This window comes from Physella acuta, unplaced genomic scaffold (genome assembly GCF_028476545.2).
Source record: "Physella acuta isolate Inbredline_101_S28 unplaced genomic scaffold, ASM2847654v3 ptg000435l, whole genome shotgun sequence".
Classification (NCBI taxonomy): Eukaryota; Metazoa; Mollusca; class Gastropoda; family Physidae; genus Physella; species Physella acuta.
Genome location: NW_026731954.1, coordinates 174,579 through 190,918, shown reverse-complemented (window position 1 = coordinate 190,918; position 16,340 = coordinate 174,579). Strand labels below are relative to the sequence as shown.

Below are 16,340 nucleotides of genomic sequence, written 5' to 3'. Positions count from 1 at the left end.
TAATTATTTTCATTTGAATCGTTAAATTAACAAAAGTAGCTAGGTGTTACACTATATTTACACTGGGCTCCAATGTTTTATGATAATGTACCATCTACCATAGCGTTACAAGGCAATGGGCAATCAGAATGTGATTTGATTTCTGGTCCTCTTAGTCTGCAATATTGCTTGTTGTGTTTTGCTCATGTGAGCGATTATTATTAACGAGCTGACCCGCGCCGTAAGCATACTCCGCTATTTAGTTGTTTTATTTTCTACATTTCAATCATTCGTAATTTGTAAATTCAACACTACCAATGCTGCGACTGAAAATATTTTGCTCACTAATTCGACCCGGCTCTACGATTGTAAACATTTGGCGTGAACCACAGTAGACAGTGGGGGTGGGGGTGGTAGCGATATGCCTAGAGAGCAAGGGAGGGGGGCGTTTCGGCATGCTTACGTGGTCCCTCCATGAAGAGAATTTTATATATATATATATATATATATATATATATATATATATATATATATATATATATATATATATATATATATATACATATATATATATATATATATATATATATATATATATATATATATATATTTATATAAATATATATATATATATATATATATATATATATATATATATATATATATATATATATATATATATATATATATTATTGTTATTATTATTTTTTTTTTTTTAAATACATTTTTTTTTTCTTTCCAATGTCATATGACCTCTGGGAGTTCTAGGTACTTTAGTTTTCACTTTCACAACGGAATTACGACCAGGATTTGAGTGATCTTGTCAAAATGGCTGGTGACATAGTTGTAGTCAATGAAATGGGATTTTATTTGGCATTCTATCTGACATCTTTATTTACTTCATTGTTGACATCCTGTATTGAAACAAAGCTAGTATAGAAAAATATTGTTAGGACTAGGCCATTATGTCCTCTACATTATAGCTTTTGTTTTATCCCAACCTGTGTGAGGCTAACGTGTGGCTACGCTTGGCTGCGTCGAATAACGGTTGGTCGTGTAACGCAACTAGTGTGTGTATTGTCTCCCATGATCAGCCGATAAAATCACTTAAAATAGGTGTGTGACCATCACAACCTATACCTACTTAGGCAATGTTACAACAAATCTATTAGCATTTGGTTCTCTATTTTTAGATAACGAACAAAATTCTCTCTAAATTTTGTGTCCCACTCTACTGAAGCCCATCTTAAGCACACCCAGTTTCTATACTTATACACACGTTACGTTACACCACATATATTTTTATATCGCTATAAAATGTAAACACGTGTGTTTATATTTAACTAGCGTGTCCCCCAATGACGTATGGTCCACAAAGATGTACACAAAACTGTAGCTGTCTAGCAGAGAACACTGTGTATTGTAACAACTTTAACGGCTCATGTACCTGTAAGAAAGGATGGACGTCACCCACCTGTGGAGCTGACATTGACGAGTGTGCACCTCCCCTCAATGAAGCGTGTCCACGCGACTATCAAATCTGCAAGAACAAACCTGGGAGTTTTGACTGTGAATGTCAAGCTGGTTTGGTTCGAAATGAAATAACCGGAGCTTGCCAAGGTAAGATTACAGATTACATTGGTTTCAAACTAGACGGCTCTTACTATTGTGTTACATATGAATTCCCACACATTATACAAAAAGAAGAAAAAAAGCAACAAGTGGGGGATTTATTTTTATGTTTTGTTAGTGATTGTTTCGTCTCTTGTATTATGTATATCACAGTTACGTCCCTTGAGTGTTCAGTGTGTTTACTGTGTTATGTATCTGATGTGTACCAGTTAAAGGTAGAGACAGGACGTTTCGCCTGAGCTGTCTGTATATATGAATAGAGTACAAGGGTTAACTCAGAGAACTGTGTCGTAAAGTAATGTAACACACATAAACATATTTGCGTATTTTAGTCTAATATTATAGTATTTCTTCCTATTTAGCAATGGACACCAGCGAGAAAAGTCTCAAAGGTATTTGAGAGGTGTATAAATTAATTTAAAAATCTTGCACAGCGTAGTTACAATTAATATGGTTATAAAATCCTGTATGTCTGTTTTTTTTTCGGACTTTACTAAAGATTGGATGTATTTGATGTTTATAATATTTTCGGTAACTAAATAAAAATTAAAAAAAAAGCAAAAACAATTTGGTTTTCACGTGTAATGGCGACATAAACAATGGCATCCTGTTATTCGATAGGCCGCCATTGATTTTATTGTACACATTGTAAGCTAAAAATAGAAAACTCGGTCATGGGGTTTTAAATTTGCATTGTTATTTAAAAACTTGATCTGCAAAGTTTTGTAAACAAATAGTTATCGATCACTAAGTTACTGTACAGCCAATCAATATTTGTCTTACGAAAGTGAAACATCCGGTTATAACTTAGGCTTGATGAAAATAAATAGAAATGTAGCCTTAAACTCAACAAATTATTTTCAAGTTCTCTGGATTTGCAACTTTTATAGCATTTATTCTAAAAATATAAAATTTCTAAATTAATTTTACGCTTAAGTTTTTATTTTTTATTTTTTTTTACGGTCTAAATCTAAAAAGGACGTTTTTATTCCATGACAACAACATCATGGAAGGAATCTCGTCAACTCGCTCGCCTCCATTGGGAGTTTAACATACTCCAACATTTTTTTATAGACTGTTTTAAATTTTCAATCATTTTAATACTTACAAGATTTTTATCGCTGCTATTTTTTTAAGCTGACACTAACGCATCATGTACCAGTGCTTGTCCGGGTTTATGTGGGAAGGTAACTCTTCAAGGGCAGGTCACTCCAACAGAGCAGTGCTACTGTCCGTACAACACAAAGTTGGTTGGCAGTCAATGTCAAGGTGATTTGAATGTTTATCATTATGTTTAAAGACAACATGTTTTAATGGTGTGTTTATTTTATGCTGTCTAAAAATGTAAAATATGATCGAAGCTTTCAACTTTTTGTAATACCACCAATCTTTAGAAAAAGAACCCAAATTCTAACCGGTATCTCTCGATTAAAAAACAACAACTTGTGAATTAAAAAAAAATTATGGGCCTACAGAAGTTGACCAAGCTCAGTAAACATTTCTGTAAAAAAATTATAGAAACATCGATTATGGATTGTCTTTTAGTTTTTTTTTTTTCATAATGTTCTTGATCCCTCCTCACTGTTTTAATAGTTTTATACCACTGTTTTAGCATGCACCAACTTTACTTATGGAAGAAACTGTGAAAGGAGTTGCAGCACTTGTAACAAGAATAACACCCAACGTTGTGACAATGTCACTGGTCAGTGTATCTGTTTACCTGGCTGGTCAGGCAGCACATGTGCTGATGACGTCGATGAATGTGCACTTAGTGGCGACCTGAAAGTTTGCAGGGAGACAACTGAGATATATCATTGTGTGAACACCATAGGAAGTTGTAGATGTGATTGTAATCAGGGTTATGAAATGGTAGCTAATGGAACGTGCACACCCATGGGTAAAAATATAACTTTTTTTTGGAAAAAATTCATTTGGTAAATACAGAAGCTACATAAGAAAATACTTTCTATTTTTATTACATATGCAATATTTATGAATACTAATGACAATGCAAACGTTAGGAAGGGAAAGAATACAAATCTTGTATTATAATTAAAATTTATTCTATTAAATCCCAATTCATTAACTCACATTTTTCATAATTCTCAGTTTGCAACTTCAACTTAAATGCAAGTACAGGAAACATAACATCACCCTATTATCCAGAGTACTACTATTCAATAATTCCTTGTACATGGACAATAACAGTTGCTACAGGAAAATCTATCAATTTAAGGTAACCAATTTTTCCAGGAAAACATTCAGTAAAACAGTTTCCTAATTAATTATTATTATTTTAAAAGGTGTTAAAACATTTTTATATAAGAAAAATAAACAGTCCTTAAGTGATGTTAAAACCATTTTATTTAATGTTAACTTTTACAATTATGTAGATTATAATAGTATAGTGTTTCTCATAGTGAATTAAAAAAAGCTAATGCATATTGTCTACCACAATAATTAGCCAATGTGTCTATATGTCTTGCAGTGTGATTACCTTGATAGTAGTGTAACAATGATTCCAAATAGTTCAATTGAGTTTTGTGTGTTCATTGCATGTTAAACTTCTGTAGGCCCACTTTTCAACTTGTGTCATGTGAATCTCCATTAACCTTAAAATACAGATAAATCTAAATTTATTTCAGAATGTTTATGATTATAAAAATCTTGAAAAGTGTAATTTTGTATTTTATTTCCTTAACATTCTTACAATTTTTTATTTTCAATCCTCAGGTTTTCCCAATTCTATGCTCAAGATTTTTACAGTTTTGTTCACATTTTTGATGGCCCTAATGCAGATTCTTTCCTATTGGGCAGCTATCATTCTAGTGTTGATAACAAATTGATAAGATCTACTGGGAACACTATGCATATTAAATTTAATTCAACTATCCGCTTACATGGAAGATTTAATGGGACTTATACAACCAATGGTAATAATTTTATATTTTATCTAAATAACAATGTAATTACGCAAAGATTTATATGTTGAAGTTGCTTTTATACAAAAAAGTAATGAACTGAGTGATTCAGTTACAACTGAACTCTGCTTAATTAAAATATAAACATTTTAAGGGGTTGCTCGTATGGTACAACATAGCTTTTTGACATATTCACTTCTCTCCTAAACATTGTCTAAAAAAATAAGATACCCCCAAAGTATAAAAAAAATGACATATTTCCAAATTTTCTTTGAAATAACAGGAGTTTCTATCTTAAACAGTAGGCCCGCAAATATAGAATGGCTAGATTATAAATATTGATCAGCTTTTATTACAATTTGCAAAAATATCTTTAAAAATTGTAAATAACAGCAGCTATTCAAAGTGTAAAACTGTGACTTCATCACTCATAAGTCCAAATACTCTTTTCCCTGAAAGAGTGACATAATTCATGCAAAAAATCATAGGAAACTTGCTATATCCTTTTTTAAATTTACTCCTAAATCATAATTATGCGTTCTGATGTTTCTGGTTTATTATAATTACATTTTGCCTTTTTTATCAATAAAGTATGAATGTGTTTTAAAAGAACAATCCAGCTAAAATATCAGACTAAAATGGTTCAATACTCTGAGGGTTAAGCTAGACTTATGTTCTATTGCAGATTTTGCCAGTGGGTGCAAACAAAGCATCAACGCAACTGACGAGAAGCAAATCCTTAAAAATCCTGGCTACCCAACATATATCAACAACACTGTCTGCTATTGGGCGATTCATGCACCTGTTGGATACAACGTTTCTTTAAGGTAACAAGAATAGTTTGATTCCTGTGGCCGTTTTTTTTAATAGATGTTTTTCACATGATTAATATGTATTATTACTTCTAATTATGAAACGATAATGACTAATAAATGCTAATTAGAAAAAAACATTGTAGTCAACAAAGAATATGAAAGTAAACACATTTAAATTTCATATACATTAAGTGACACTTAGTGAGGACCTACATAAACCTAACAATCCTACCTCACTAATGATAAATTGTATCTATCAGAATCAATAGTGGTATAAACTGCTGTTTTAAACAGTCTTTATATATTTGTTATCAATAGAATAAGGAAACATTTAAATTCACTAATTTTCATAAGTTAGGCAGTTCTGCGTCTCTTGATGCTTAATGCAAGAAATGAGTTATAGAGTCTTTATCCATATTTTAAATTTTAAAAAATTAATAAATAATTTTTAAGTATTTTAATGCATATTTTTTTTTACCCGGTAATTATATATTTGATTTGTATAGCCTACACATTTTGATCAAATATATATTTTTTGGTAGATTTACAGATTTCTTATTGGATACACAAGGCAAATCATTTTTGCAAGTTTACAATCCAAGGAATGCTGTTTTAGGAATCTATGGACTACTTTATGGGGTACCCATTCCACCAGCAATAACATCAGCAGACAATACATTATACGTTTTATTTGAGTCAGATGGATCTGTAGCAGGCAGAGGTTTCAATGCTACTTTCCTGAGTAGGTTACATTTACTAATATTGTGCGTCTATTTACTTTAAACATTCCTGTTTTCAATTGCACTTAAAGATACCTTCTGATAGATTCCCAATAAAACATATTTACCATCATTACATTACATCCAATAACAAGTGAAAGTTATAGTTTAAATGTTGAAATGCTAGATTGTTCAGCACTATTTAAGGCCATTTCATTGTGCAAAATATGTTTTATAACTTCACAATTTTATTTTACAGTGTGTAGGATAAACGTTATGAATAAAAATGTCTGATTCATATATTTTTTAAAATGTTTATTTATAATTTAGATTTCTTTTTGACTAATAGACTTATTCATCATGTACTATTTAGTGAGTTATGATAATTAAAAAACAATGTTTTCTATGTTAAAGAAACAATTTTTTTTGTTACTTACAGGATGCCTTCCATTTTACTATGGTGAAGAAAGATGTACCACACCATGCAACTGTGTCAAGAACAACACACAATATTGTGACAGTTTTAACGGGTCATGTACCTGCTATCCTGGGTGGCAATCAGCTACATGTGCTGATGATGTCAATGAATGTCTGAGTAATCCCTGCTATCTCACTGAAAAATGTGTGAACACTATAGGAAGTTTTAGATGCATTCCTGGTTTGTACTAATTTTTTCTTACATTATGTTACATATTTCGCATTTTATGGATTTGGGTGTTGATTTCATGAAATGCATAGCTTGATAAAAAAATTGTTGACTTGTACTGAAACAGCAATGGTCATGTTTATACTTAAATGCAGGATATAACTAATTTACTAAATTGTAAAAACATCTTTGATAAAATTTCAGTATTTATACATTTTGTATCAACTCCTTTGGAATTTTTATGCAGATTGTGACAGCAACCTGACTTCTGTGTCTGGAAGTATTTCTACCATTGGTTACCCAAATTATCACCTGAGAAGAGCTTTATGTAAATGGAGAATACAGGGGTCAGCAGGTCAAGTTGTTACACTCAGGTAATCAAATACACATTGTTAGAGTTTAAAAAGGTAATTCTTACATAAACTTAGACACACACACACATGTGGCAAATATGCTCTAGCGAGTCATACCGCACATAAATAAATATAGCCGCAGCTACAGAATGACTTGTTTAGTCTAGGGTTTGTCTCGTTGGACAAGAGGTCCCTTAATAATTAGTGTTGTGCGTTTATTAATGTTAGGTTATTATTGTTGACTGACTGCCGATATTTGGCTCAGTGAAAATGTTTAAAATTATGACTAAGTAAGTAACTCAATTTTACAATCATTTAAGTTTTAATACATGAATTATTGGTATAGTAGTACTAATACAACTTGGAGTAGCCTGGAAGGGCGACTGGTCTTCAGGGCGGCGTGGTCACGCTTGCTCACACACCGACCTCTGTAGCGTCTAAGTTTCAGCCCCAAGCTAGCCGGCTGTAAAATACATGTGACAACTTCCTAACATATGTGTGATATACACATTCATTCAGACACATACAAGTTTACAATTGTTACCAAGATAATACATTTACATTAGCCTTACATAAGGCCTATAATAACATTACTAGAAAATAGGCTTTTCATTCATACATTGTTTTATACTCATTTCATACTTATTAATTAATATTAAAACAGTACAGCTAATAAAAGTAAGAGTTAATTACCTTCCAAAGAAGCCACACAATCCTCTACACACGTTGCCAAACGTACGTTTAATTTCTCCGAGGAGAACAAGTGCCGTAGCACCAAAATAATTATAATGTAATAATGGCTAGTGCCTAAGCACCAAAATAAACGTGTACCTCCGAAGAGGGGAGAAGGTAGAGTGACCGGACTGTAGCGTCCCTACCAGAGTTTCTTCCAGGCATCTCTTCGGGGGGGCTTCGCCCCCCCGAAAATTTTTTACCGCCCCCCCGAACGAAATGAAATTTATATAATTTATATAGAAAATATATACTTTTAACAGTGTCCGCCCCCCCGAAGAAAGTTTACCGCCCCCCCGAAGATTTCAAGTGCCCCCCCGGAGAAAAAAGTCTGGAAGAAACACTGGTCCCTACCCTACAGGTCACATGACTCAGGCTCCGCCCTCACGACCGCAGTCTGAGGTCAGCCTTACAATACCGCCGGACTCAGGTCCAGGTGTGTACCGTTACCTGTGGGGTAGCAAGAAGGGGGGAGAGGTGGAGACACCATGATAGATATTTATAATCTATCATAACATCCCCCTCCCCGCGATAATGGTTTGCTGAAAGCACACCTTTAGCGCAACCTAAACACACTTTTCATATTAAATCCTTACATACCATACATTTTGTCATTGTGTAAAATAAAAGGTTACAGTACGATCACATTATACAACTGTATTACATAAAAATCAAGGAAATCAAAAGCGTTTACACCGCTAAAAGTAAGCAATTTTAACTACATATATAAGTAGGACTATCATAAATGTAATGACACCTATGTCCAAAAGAAATGATGAGTAGTATAACTATATTTAAAAGTGTTTACTTGGTACATTCAATTGAATAGCTGTGCATAGTAGACCCTACATTGAAAGTGGGTGCTCTATGAAACAAATGCAAAGACATGTAAAATAAGTATACATTCATCATGTTAACTAAACATGTAATTTATCAACTGAAATAAAACACGATAACAAATGCATTTTATGTAAATATACATTTATATAGAATTGTCTACCTAGCGTCGTATTGTGACCGTTCTGACCACCTACATTTCTGTAAGTCTTTTGTTACAGGCATTGGTTCAGAATTGATTGTCAGGCTATTCTTGTTTTTAGTAAGGTGGCCTATAGGCTTTGTTATAATTTTTATAACCGTCATACACAATGTTATTTATCATTGGAGCAATATGTCTTTTCTTTGGAGCATAAGTATTAGCTGTAGCTTTTAGTTTTATTGCATTGGTTTTTACTCTGTCTCTAAATGAGTCCCAGTGTTTATGATTATTTTGCGATTTATTTTTGTGGTCAGTGATTGCGCCCACCTTAGTTTTCTTGTGTGTTTGACCAACATTGCATGTCTTGTAATGGTAGGATACTGACTTTGATAAGCCAGGCCACCAAAAATGCTCTAAGATTCGAGCTTTCATTTTGGCCACGCCCACATGAGCTGACCGCTTGTTGCTGTGGGTCAGGTCAAGTACCACCTGCCGCAGCGGTTTAGGTACAGCCAATTGATCCCACGCGACGCCCTGTCCGTCGGTGTATCGTCTCATCAACAGTCCATCGCTGTTAAAATAAAAGTGAGAGGGTCCGTGCTGGTCCAGTTTAGTCTGAGCGAATAATTTAGTCTTAGCTAACGTTTCGTCTTTTGTCTGCATTTGTTTGAACTGTTCGACAGTCACGTCAAATTCAGCGATGAATCTTGTAATGTCATTCTTTTTTGTTACTTTCTTAGTTTGTGCCTTTGTGACGAGGGCGGCTGCTACGTCTAGGTTATCACCCATCGTCGCCCCACTCACGCTACCAATTATTAAGTCCACGGGCGGGTCTTTCAGGAGCGCCGCTTTAGTGCACCCGGTAAAATATGGAGATTTGATTCTAATCCATCCCACTTTATAAACCACTTTTCTACCATCAAATAAAGTACAAGTAACGGTGTCGTTATTGTTTTGTCCATTACTCAACGATTCCCTGCATCCAATAATACTACACCCGGTATCTCTTAATACCTTAACCTTTTCCCCATTAACTTCACCATCAACTATATTTCCTCTCTTAGATGCTATGTCCCCCTCGAAACATGCAAGACCTAACTGAGGATCCCTTCTTTGATCAAAATGCTTTCTGTCACCTATTATATCTTTGTCCGACATTGCCAATAGCTGTCCTTCTGCCTGATGGCTAACAAAAGGGTTGCCAGTGCTAACCTGGCCCACCGCTGCGCTACCATAGCCTCCCCTTCCCCTGCTGACAGCAGCTGCGGGGTAGGCGTTATTTCTGACCGGACCCGAGTATTGCTGGCGGTCATTGTGACCCTCGCTCCGTGACCCGGCATTCTCACTCGTGTAACGCTTCAGGTGGAAACAATCGTCCGTGTTGTGTCCCCTTTTAAAACAGAAAGCGCAAGACTTGGGCTGATTGTTAACTTTGTCATCGAGGCCTACGTGCGCTATTGGTTTAGTTATATGCTTTTTACGTGCTAGGTTTTTATCTGGATGCGCTATCATGTAATTGTCGGCTTGGGTTAATACCGAGTCCAGATTTAGGTCATTTCTCTCAGTGATGAAATTGACCACGTCCTCGTTGACAGTGTGTAGTAGTTTATCTACCACCATCAAATCACGGAGGGCTTCAAATGACTTGTCGATTTTTGACAAGTCTACCCACCGAGTAAGGTAATGTTTTGCTCTGTTGCTATAAGCAACAATAGACTCATTAGCCTCAGGTGATACGGTGTAAAACTTTTGCCTATATCCCTGTGCTGTCAGATGAAAGTGACGACATAGAGCAGTTTTTACCTCCTCGTAGGAAGCTTTTGCTTCCGCTCTGTGTCCCATAAAGCACACTGGCAATAGTTCTGCCGGCATTAATTTGCGGAGCTCATTACTCCAGCAGTCTTGCCTCCATCTGTTTTGCCTAGCCTCTTCTTCAAAACGAAGGAGAAAAAAGTCTAGGTGATCGGCCACCCCATCAAACTTTGGTAGTGTTACCTTCGATGATCCGACACCTATTTGCTCCTCCCCCTTCCCCACATACTCGTTGCTACGATTCGCTAACTCTATTCGTTTAATTTCCAACTCTAACAGCTGAATTTGACGCTCCTCTTTTTCCTTGTCCCTAGCCCACTCTGCTTGCTTAAATTCTCGTTCCCTGTCTATCCTAGCCCGTTCCGCGTCCACCTCATCCCTGACCCATTTTAACAGCTTTGTCCCCGCGTAACCTAACGCCTCCCCCTCCCGCTTTATCTCTAGCTGTGACCGCTGCGTAGCCTGGTAGGATGCCATGGCGTCCGGTCAACTTTAGGTCAAGAGTAGGATACCTTTGTACAGGGGGAATGGTAGGGTGGTCACTGATCAGGGTACCCAACTAGTGTTAGCTGTATTTAAAAAAAAAAATAATGTAGAGCACTGACAGTAGCTGAACTTGCCTGAACAAGAGACACTTACCGAAACTGCAGTGGTCGCTCTGAGTCACCCTGGGAAGTTAGCTGGGTGGTATCAAGGGTGGGTAGAGCTAGGTCTAACTTTGACTTTAACAATCTGAAAACTATAAGTAATTACTAGTAAAGGATGTACAATTGTAATTCTAATTGTGGCATAAAAAGTAACAAAATTAAATTAAAATTAAATTCTACCTTTATATATATAATTATATATATATGATAAAAATGTACCAGTATTTATATATATTTAAAAAAAAATCTAGCTTTGATACGAGCCCCCAATGTGGCAAATATGCTCTAGCGAGTCATACCGCACATAAATAAATATAGCCGCAGCTACAGAATGACCTGTTAGTCTAGGGTTTGTCTCGTTGGACAAGAGGTCCCTTAATAGTAATATTGAGTTGTATTATTATTATTAACTGATTGCCGATATTTGGCTCAGTGAAAAGGGTTAAAATTATGATTGAATAATTAAATCAGTTTCCAATCCTTTAACTTTTATTAATACATTAATTATTGGCAAAGTAATAACGATACAATTTAAAGTAGCCTGGAAGGGGCGACTGGTCTCCAGGGCGGCGTGGTCACACTTCCTCACACACAGACCTCTGTACTAAGTTTTAGCCCCAAGCTGGCCGGCTGTAAAATACATGTGACAACTTCCTAACATATGTGTGATATACACATTCATTCAGACACATACAAGTTTACAATTGTTACCAAGATAATACATTTACATTAGCCTTACATAAGGCCTATAATAACATTACTAGAAAATAGGCTTTTCATTCATACATTGTTTTATACTCATTTCATACTTATTAATTAATATTAAAACAGTACAGCTAATAAAAGTAAGAGTTAATTACCTTCCAAAGAAGCCACACAATCCTCTACACACGTTGCCAAACGTACGTTTAATTTCTCCGAGGAGAACAAGTGCCGTAGCACCAAAATAATTATAATGTAATAATGGCTAGTGCCTAAGCACCAAAATAAACGTGTACCTCCGAAGAGGGGAGAAGGTAGAGTGACCGGACTGTAGCGTCCCTACCCTACAGGTCACATGACTCAGGCTCCGCCCTCACGACCGCAGTCTGAGGTCGAGGCCCGGTCAGCCTTACAATACCGCCGGACTCAGGTCCAGGTGTGTACCGTTACCTGTGGGGTAGCAAGAAGGGGGGAGAGGTGGAGACACCATGATAGATATTTATAATCTATCATAACAACACACACACCAAACACACAGACATGCATGCTCACACATACTTAGCATACATACCACATCCAGTTATTTTTAAAATTAGAGGTGTTTTATTTTCAAAAAGCTAAGTAGGCCAACATATCAGACCAAATATTTAATAGGGCCAAAATTAAGTCTATTTGAAAATATATATTAGAACAGCTATGGCATTCTAGAGACCCATAATAATTATGGCCATAATAGGAAATAAGTTTTAAACCTCTGTATTGGCATTAAACATAATGTAAATAGATATTTTTGAAATGAAAATTGTAAAATTTATAGTGTATTTCTATCCTGCTGTTTCACTATAAACATACAGCATTAAAAGCCAAGACTTTCAGTTGGTTGAAGAAAGACAATGTAGCTGGGATTCACTAAACATCTTTAGTGTTGGAAATACAATGAGCACACAAATAGGCAGATACTGTGGAACTAGAATACCACCTTTGATAAGGACCAGTGGTAACGTAATGGAGATTCAGCTCAAAACAGAAGCATATGAATACTGGAGCAGAAGAGGATTTACTGGTGTTTACTATACACACTGTATGTAAGCTTAATATTTTTGAGTGCCTTTCAATGATTAAATTTTTATCTAACATGAGAAATGGTACATTTAAAAGTATTGAAAATTTCTTTATGGGATTGAAATATTAAAGGATTTTAAATGTAACCAGAAAATAAATAAAGATTTACAATTTATTCAGAAAAAGTTTATTGCTGAGCAAACGAGGTATAGATGATCAACATAATTCTGCATAATTAAATTAATTTTTCAGCTTTATTCCTAATGGATAATTTAAAATGTTGTAAAATATTAGATAAGTATCTTATATTATAACAAATTGAATTTCAGCATGCAATGATTTCACATATGGTCCAACCTGTCAGTTCACTTGCACATGTGATCTGTCTAAAACACGATTCTGCGACAACACCAATGGTGTTTGTGTGTGCAAGCCTGGGTGGACAGGTGACACCTGCTCTGAAGATGTTAATGAGTGCAACTACATCACCTGTCCAACTAACGAAGTTTGCAAGAACACACCAGGGAATTATTCATGTGAATGTCAGCTTGGATTTAGTAGGACAGCAACTGGTCAATGTGAAGGTTTGTCAGATTTTCCTCTATGATTTTTAAAATAATTAATATATACATTTTTGTATTGTGCTAACTTATCTGCTACAGGTGTATATAAATTAAAAAAAAATCATATGTATATGTGTATTATTTTGATTTCATATATATATATATATATATATATATATATATATATATATATATATATATATATATATATATATATATATATATATATATATATATATATATATATATATATATATATATATATATATATATATATATATATATATATATATATATGAATATTAGTTACATTTGTATTAGAACTTATTAGAAATATAAAGGATTTTAAAAATGACATTTTCTATTATAAACCTTTGTGTGTTTTGAACAGCTTGCTTTATTTAATTGCAAAGCAAAACTAAAATTTAGGAACAAATTAAGAAATTTTTTAAATACTAATCTAAATTTTTAAGAATAATAAATCGTTTCCACTAAATAAATGTAATCATACCTATTAAGATACAAGTAGAATTAATAAAAAGCTAACAAAGAACAAAGTAACTGATTTATAATTCAAGATGTTGATTAGTTTCTAGAAATAAAAAAACCAAACTGATAACCTGTATTTGTATATGTTTTCTATATATGTAGGTATATATGTATGTATATATGCAGAGGCATAGTGATGGGGGGGGGGCAGGGACATATGTCCGTGGGCGCTGACCTTAGTAGATGCCAAAATGGGTTGTAAAAACAAATTAAAATGTCATTTTAGCTACATTTTTGCAGTTTGAGGGGGTGGGGTGCAAATCGAAAGTTTGGGGGGGGGGGGGGAACAGATAAAAAAGTTGAGGGGGGTGGAAATCGAAAATTTGCACCCGAGGGGGGCGCCAAATTGAAAGTTTGTCCCCAGGCGCCAGGAAGGGTCGCTACGTCTCTGTATATATGTAACATATAATATATATCCCTCTCTCTCTCTCTCTCTCTCTCTCTCTATATATATATATATATATATATATATATATATATATATATACATATTTTTTTATATAATTTACTAGGCAACACTCTGAACTGTGTAACAGCAAAGAATAAAACATGCTCCCACTTTTGTTATCGAAACACGTCTGGAGTTTTAATTTGTACCTGCCCTGAAAACATGGAAATAGGAGCAGTAGAAAACCAGTGTGCTGGTAAGTAAACCTTTTATTCTCTAACCATATTTTATATATTTTTTTAAATTTTGGGTAGATGTTTCAAATAAATATTTTGGTTGATGATGTTGAAGTAATTGCGTCAACTTATTTTGTTAACTTTAGTGACCCTGTATCCATATGGGGCTGATAAAGGCGACTCTGGTCTTATCAAAACTTCTGGCAGCAGCAAGTATGTCAGCAAACCTATTGTGTTTGCTACTAAAGTACCAGTTGGTTATACCACTGAAAATGAGGCATATGTAAGTTTGAAATTCATTATTATAATGCATTTCATTAAATTTAACTAAACAAATTAATTCTTTTTAAGTTTTTAAAGTTCAAGCTGTATGAATAATGACATTTGTTAAATTTCCAGGTCTTTAGTGATGGAGTTATCAGATTTGGAGGAAATGTGATCAGTGGTACATATGATCTTGCAGTACAAAATGGATTTAAAATAATAGCCCCGTACTGGGCAACATTGGACCCAACAAAAGGAGAGGTTTTCTACCATCTGTATGAGAGCTGTGAACCTACAGTTTTCTATGAAAGTGCCACAGTGACGTCATCGCCTGCCAAAGCTAAAGTAATGGAAAGGGCAGCTCAAGATGTCAGAAACACTTATCGCTTCTATGACTTTAAAGTTAAAACTGTGCTGGTTGCCACTTGGAAAAATGTGCAAATATTATCAAGTGTTATTAAAGCAAGTACTCAATTTCTACATATAACTTTTAAAGAATGTATGTTTTAAACGTTTATTCACTTGCAAAAATATAATCTCAAAATATGTGTGTTCCTTTATTGGTTTAAGCTGTGTAAATCCTAAAAGCTTTATAGATAATTGATTAAATATTTTATAGACATCATTGCATTTTTGCTTACAACAGGTACTTTTAGTCTGTTTAATTTTGTTTTAGATAATGTTGTATTCCAAAAAAAAATAACTTTACTAAATTTCTAGACCAACCCCCCTACTGGTACATTCCAAGCAGTATACATTAGTGGATACCGAAAGGAATCTATAGGTGATCAGGATTTTATAGGTAAGTAAAAACAGATCATTTCAATTTGTGCATACTAATTTATAATTTTTAAATAACAAGTTTAAAATGGCATTTCTATGTTCTCTTTCTTTAAAACTTACATAATAAAGATAATCCCTGCATATTTGAGGCAAGTGTTATGATATTAGTTCAAAGGTAATTGTTTATTTTGATTTATTTTTTTCAGATGAAGAAACAGCCTATGTTTATTTCTTGTATCCCAAAGGTGAAATGAACATAATTGCTTTGAAAAACAGTGACACAACTATTGGCATTTCAGCTAGTCCATATGCTAATAAAATACAAGTCAGCCAGACTACATTTGACTGGATTAAAAATAAAAGTAAGGGCTGTTACAAAAATAACTGTAATAACAATTTACCATAACAATATTTTAATATATATATTTTATGTTAATAGTATTATAAATTAATGTGGAAGAAAAAGAATGCAGCAATATTTACATTACTCTGTGGTAGCTAAATACATGCTACATTATTATGCACATTTAACTAGGTTGCGTAGTGCTCTAGTGTTAC

General features: G+C 34.2%; 2 protein-coding genes across 2 annotated transcripts in view; one reads left to right on the top strand and one right to left on the bottom strand.

The window, feature by feature from the left end:
• The window catches only part of LOC131942960 (cubilin-like), a 76,689-nt gene that overhangs the window by 58,776 nt on the left and 1,573 nt on the right, over positions 1 to 16,340 (top strand). The window contains exons 15-19 of the mRNA XM_059302931.1: positions 14,624 to 14,755; positions 14,882 to 15,018; positions 15,135 to 15,461; positions 15,720 to 15,801; positions 15,989 to 16,144. Of these exons, the coding sequence (XP_059158914.1) occupies positions 14,624 to 14,755; positions 14,882 to 15,018; positions 15,135 to 15,461; positions 15,720 to 15,801; positions 15,989 to 16,144 (834 nt within the window). The remainder of the gene's footprint in view (positions 1 to 14,623; positions 14,756 to 14,881; positions 15,019 to 15,134; positions 15,462 to 15,719; positions 15,802 to 15,988; positions 16,145 to 16,340) is intronic.
• LOC131942954 (uncharacterized) lies at positions 9,040 to 11,234 on the bottom strand. Its single transcript, XM_059302925.1, has 2 exons — positions 10,580 to 11,234; positions 9,040 to 9,347 (listed from the first exon to the last, which is right to left on the bottom strand). The coding sequence occupies exons 1-2, from the start codon at positions 11,063 to 11,065 to the stop codon at positions 9,279 to 9,281; spliced, it is 555 nt and encodes a 184-aa protein (XP_059158908.1). The 5' UTR covers positions 11,066 to 11,234; the 3' UTR covers positions 9,040 to 9,278.

Coding starts and splice junctions, on each gene's coding strand:
- LOC131942954 (XM_059302925.1), bottom strand. CDS start 11,065: ATGGCATCCTACCAGGCTACGCAGCGGTCACAGCTAGAGATAAAGCGG. Junction 9,348..10,579: donor CAAAAGCTTCCTACGAGGAG/GTAAAAACTGCT, acceptor TTATTTTAACAG/CGATGGACTGTTGATGAGAC.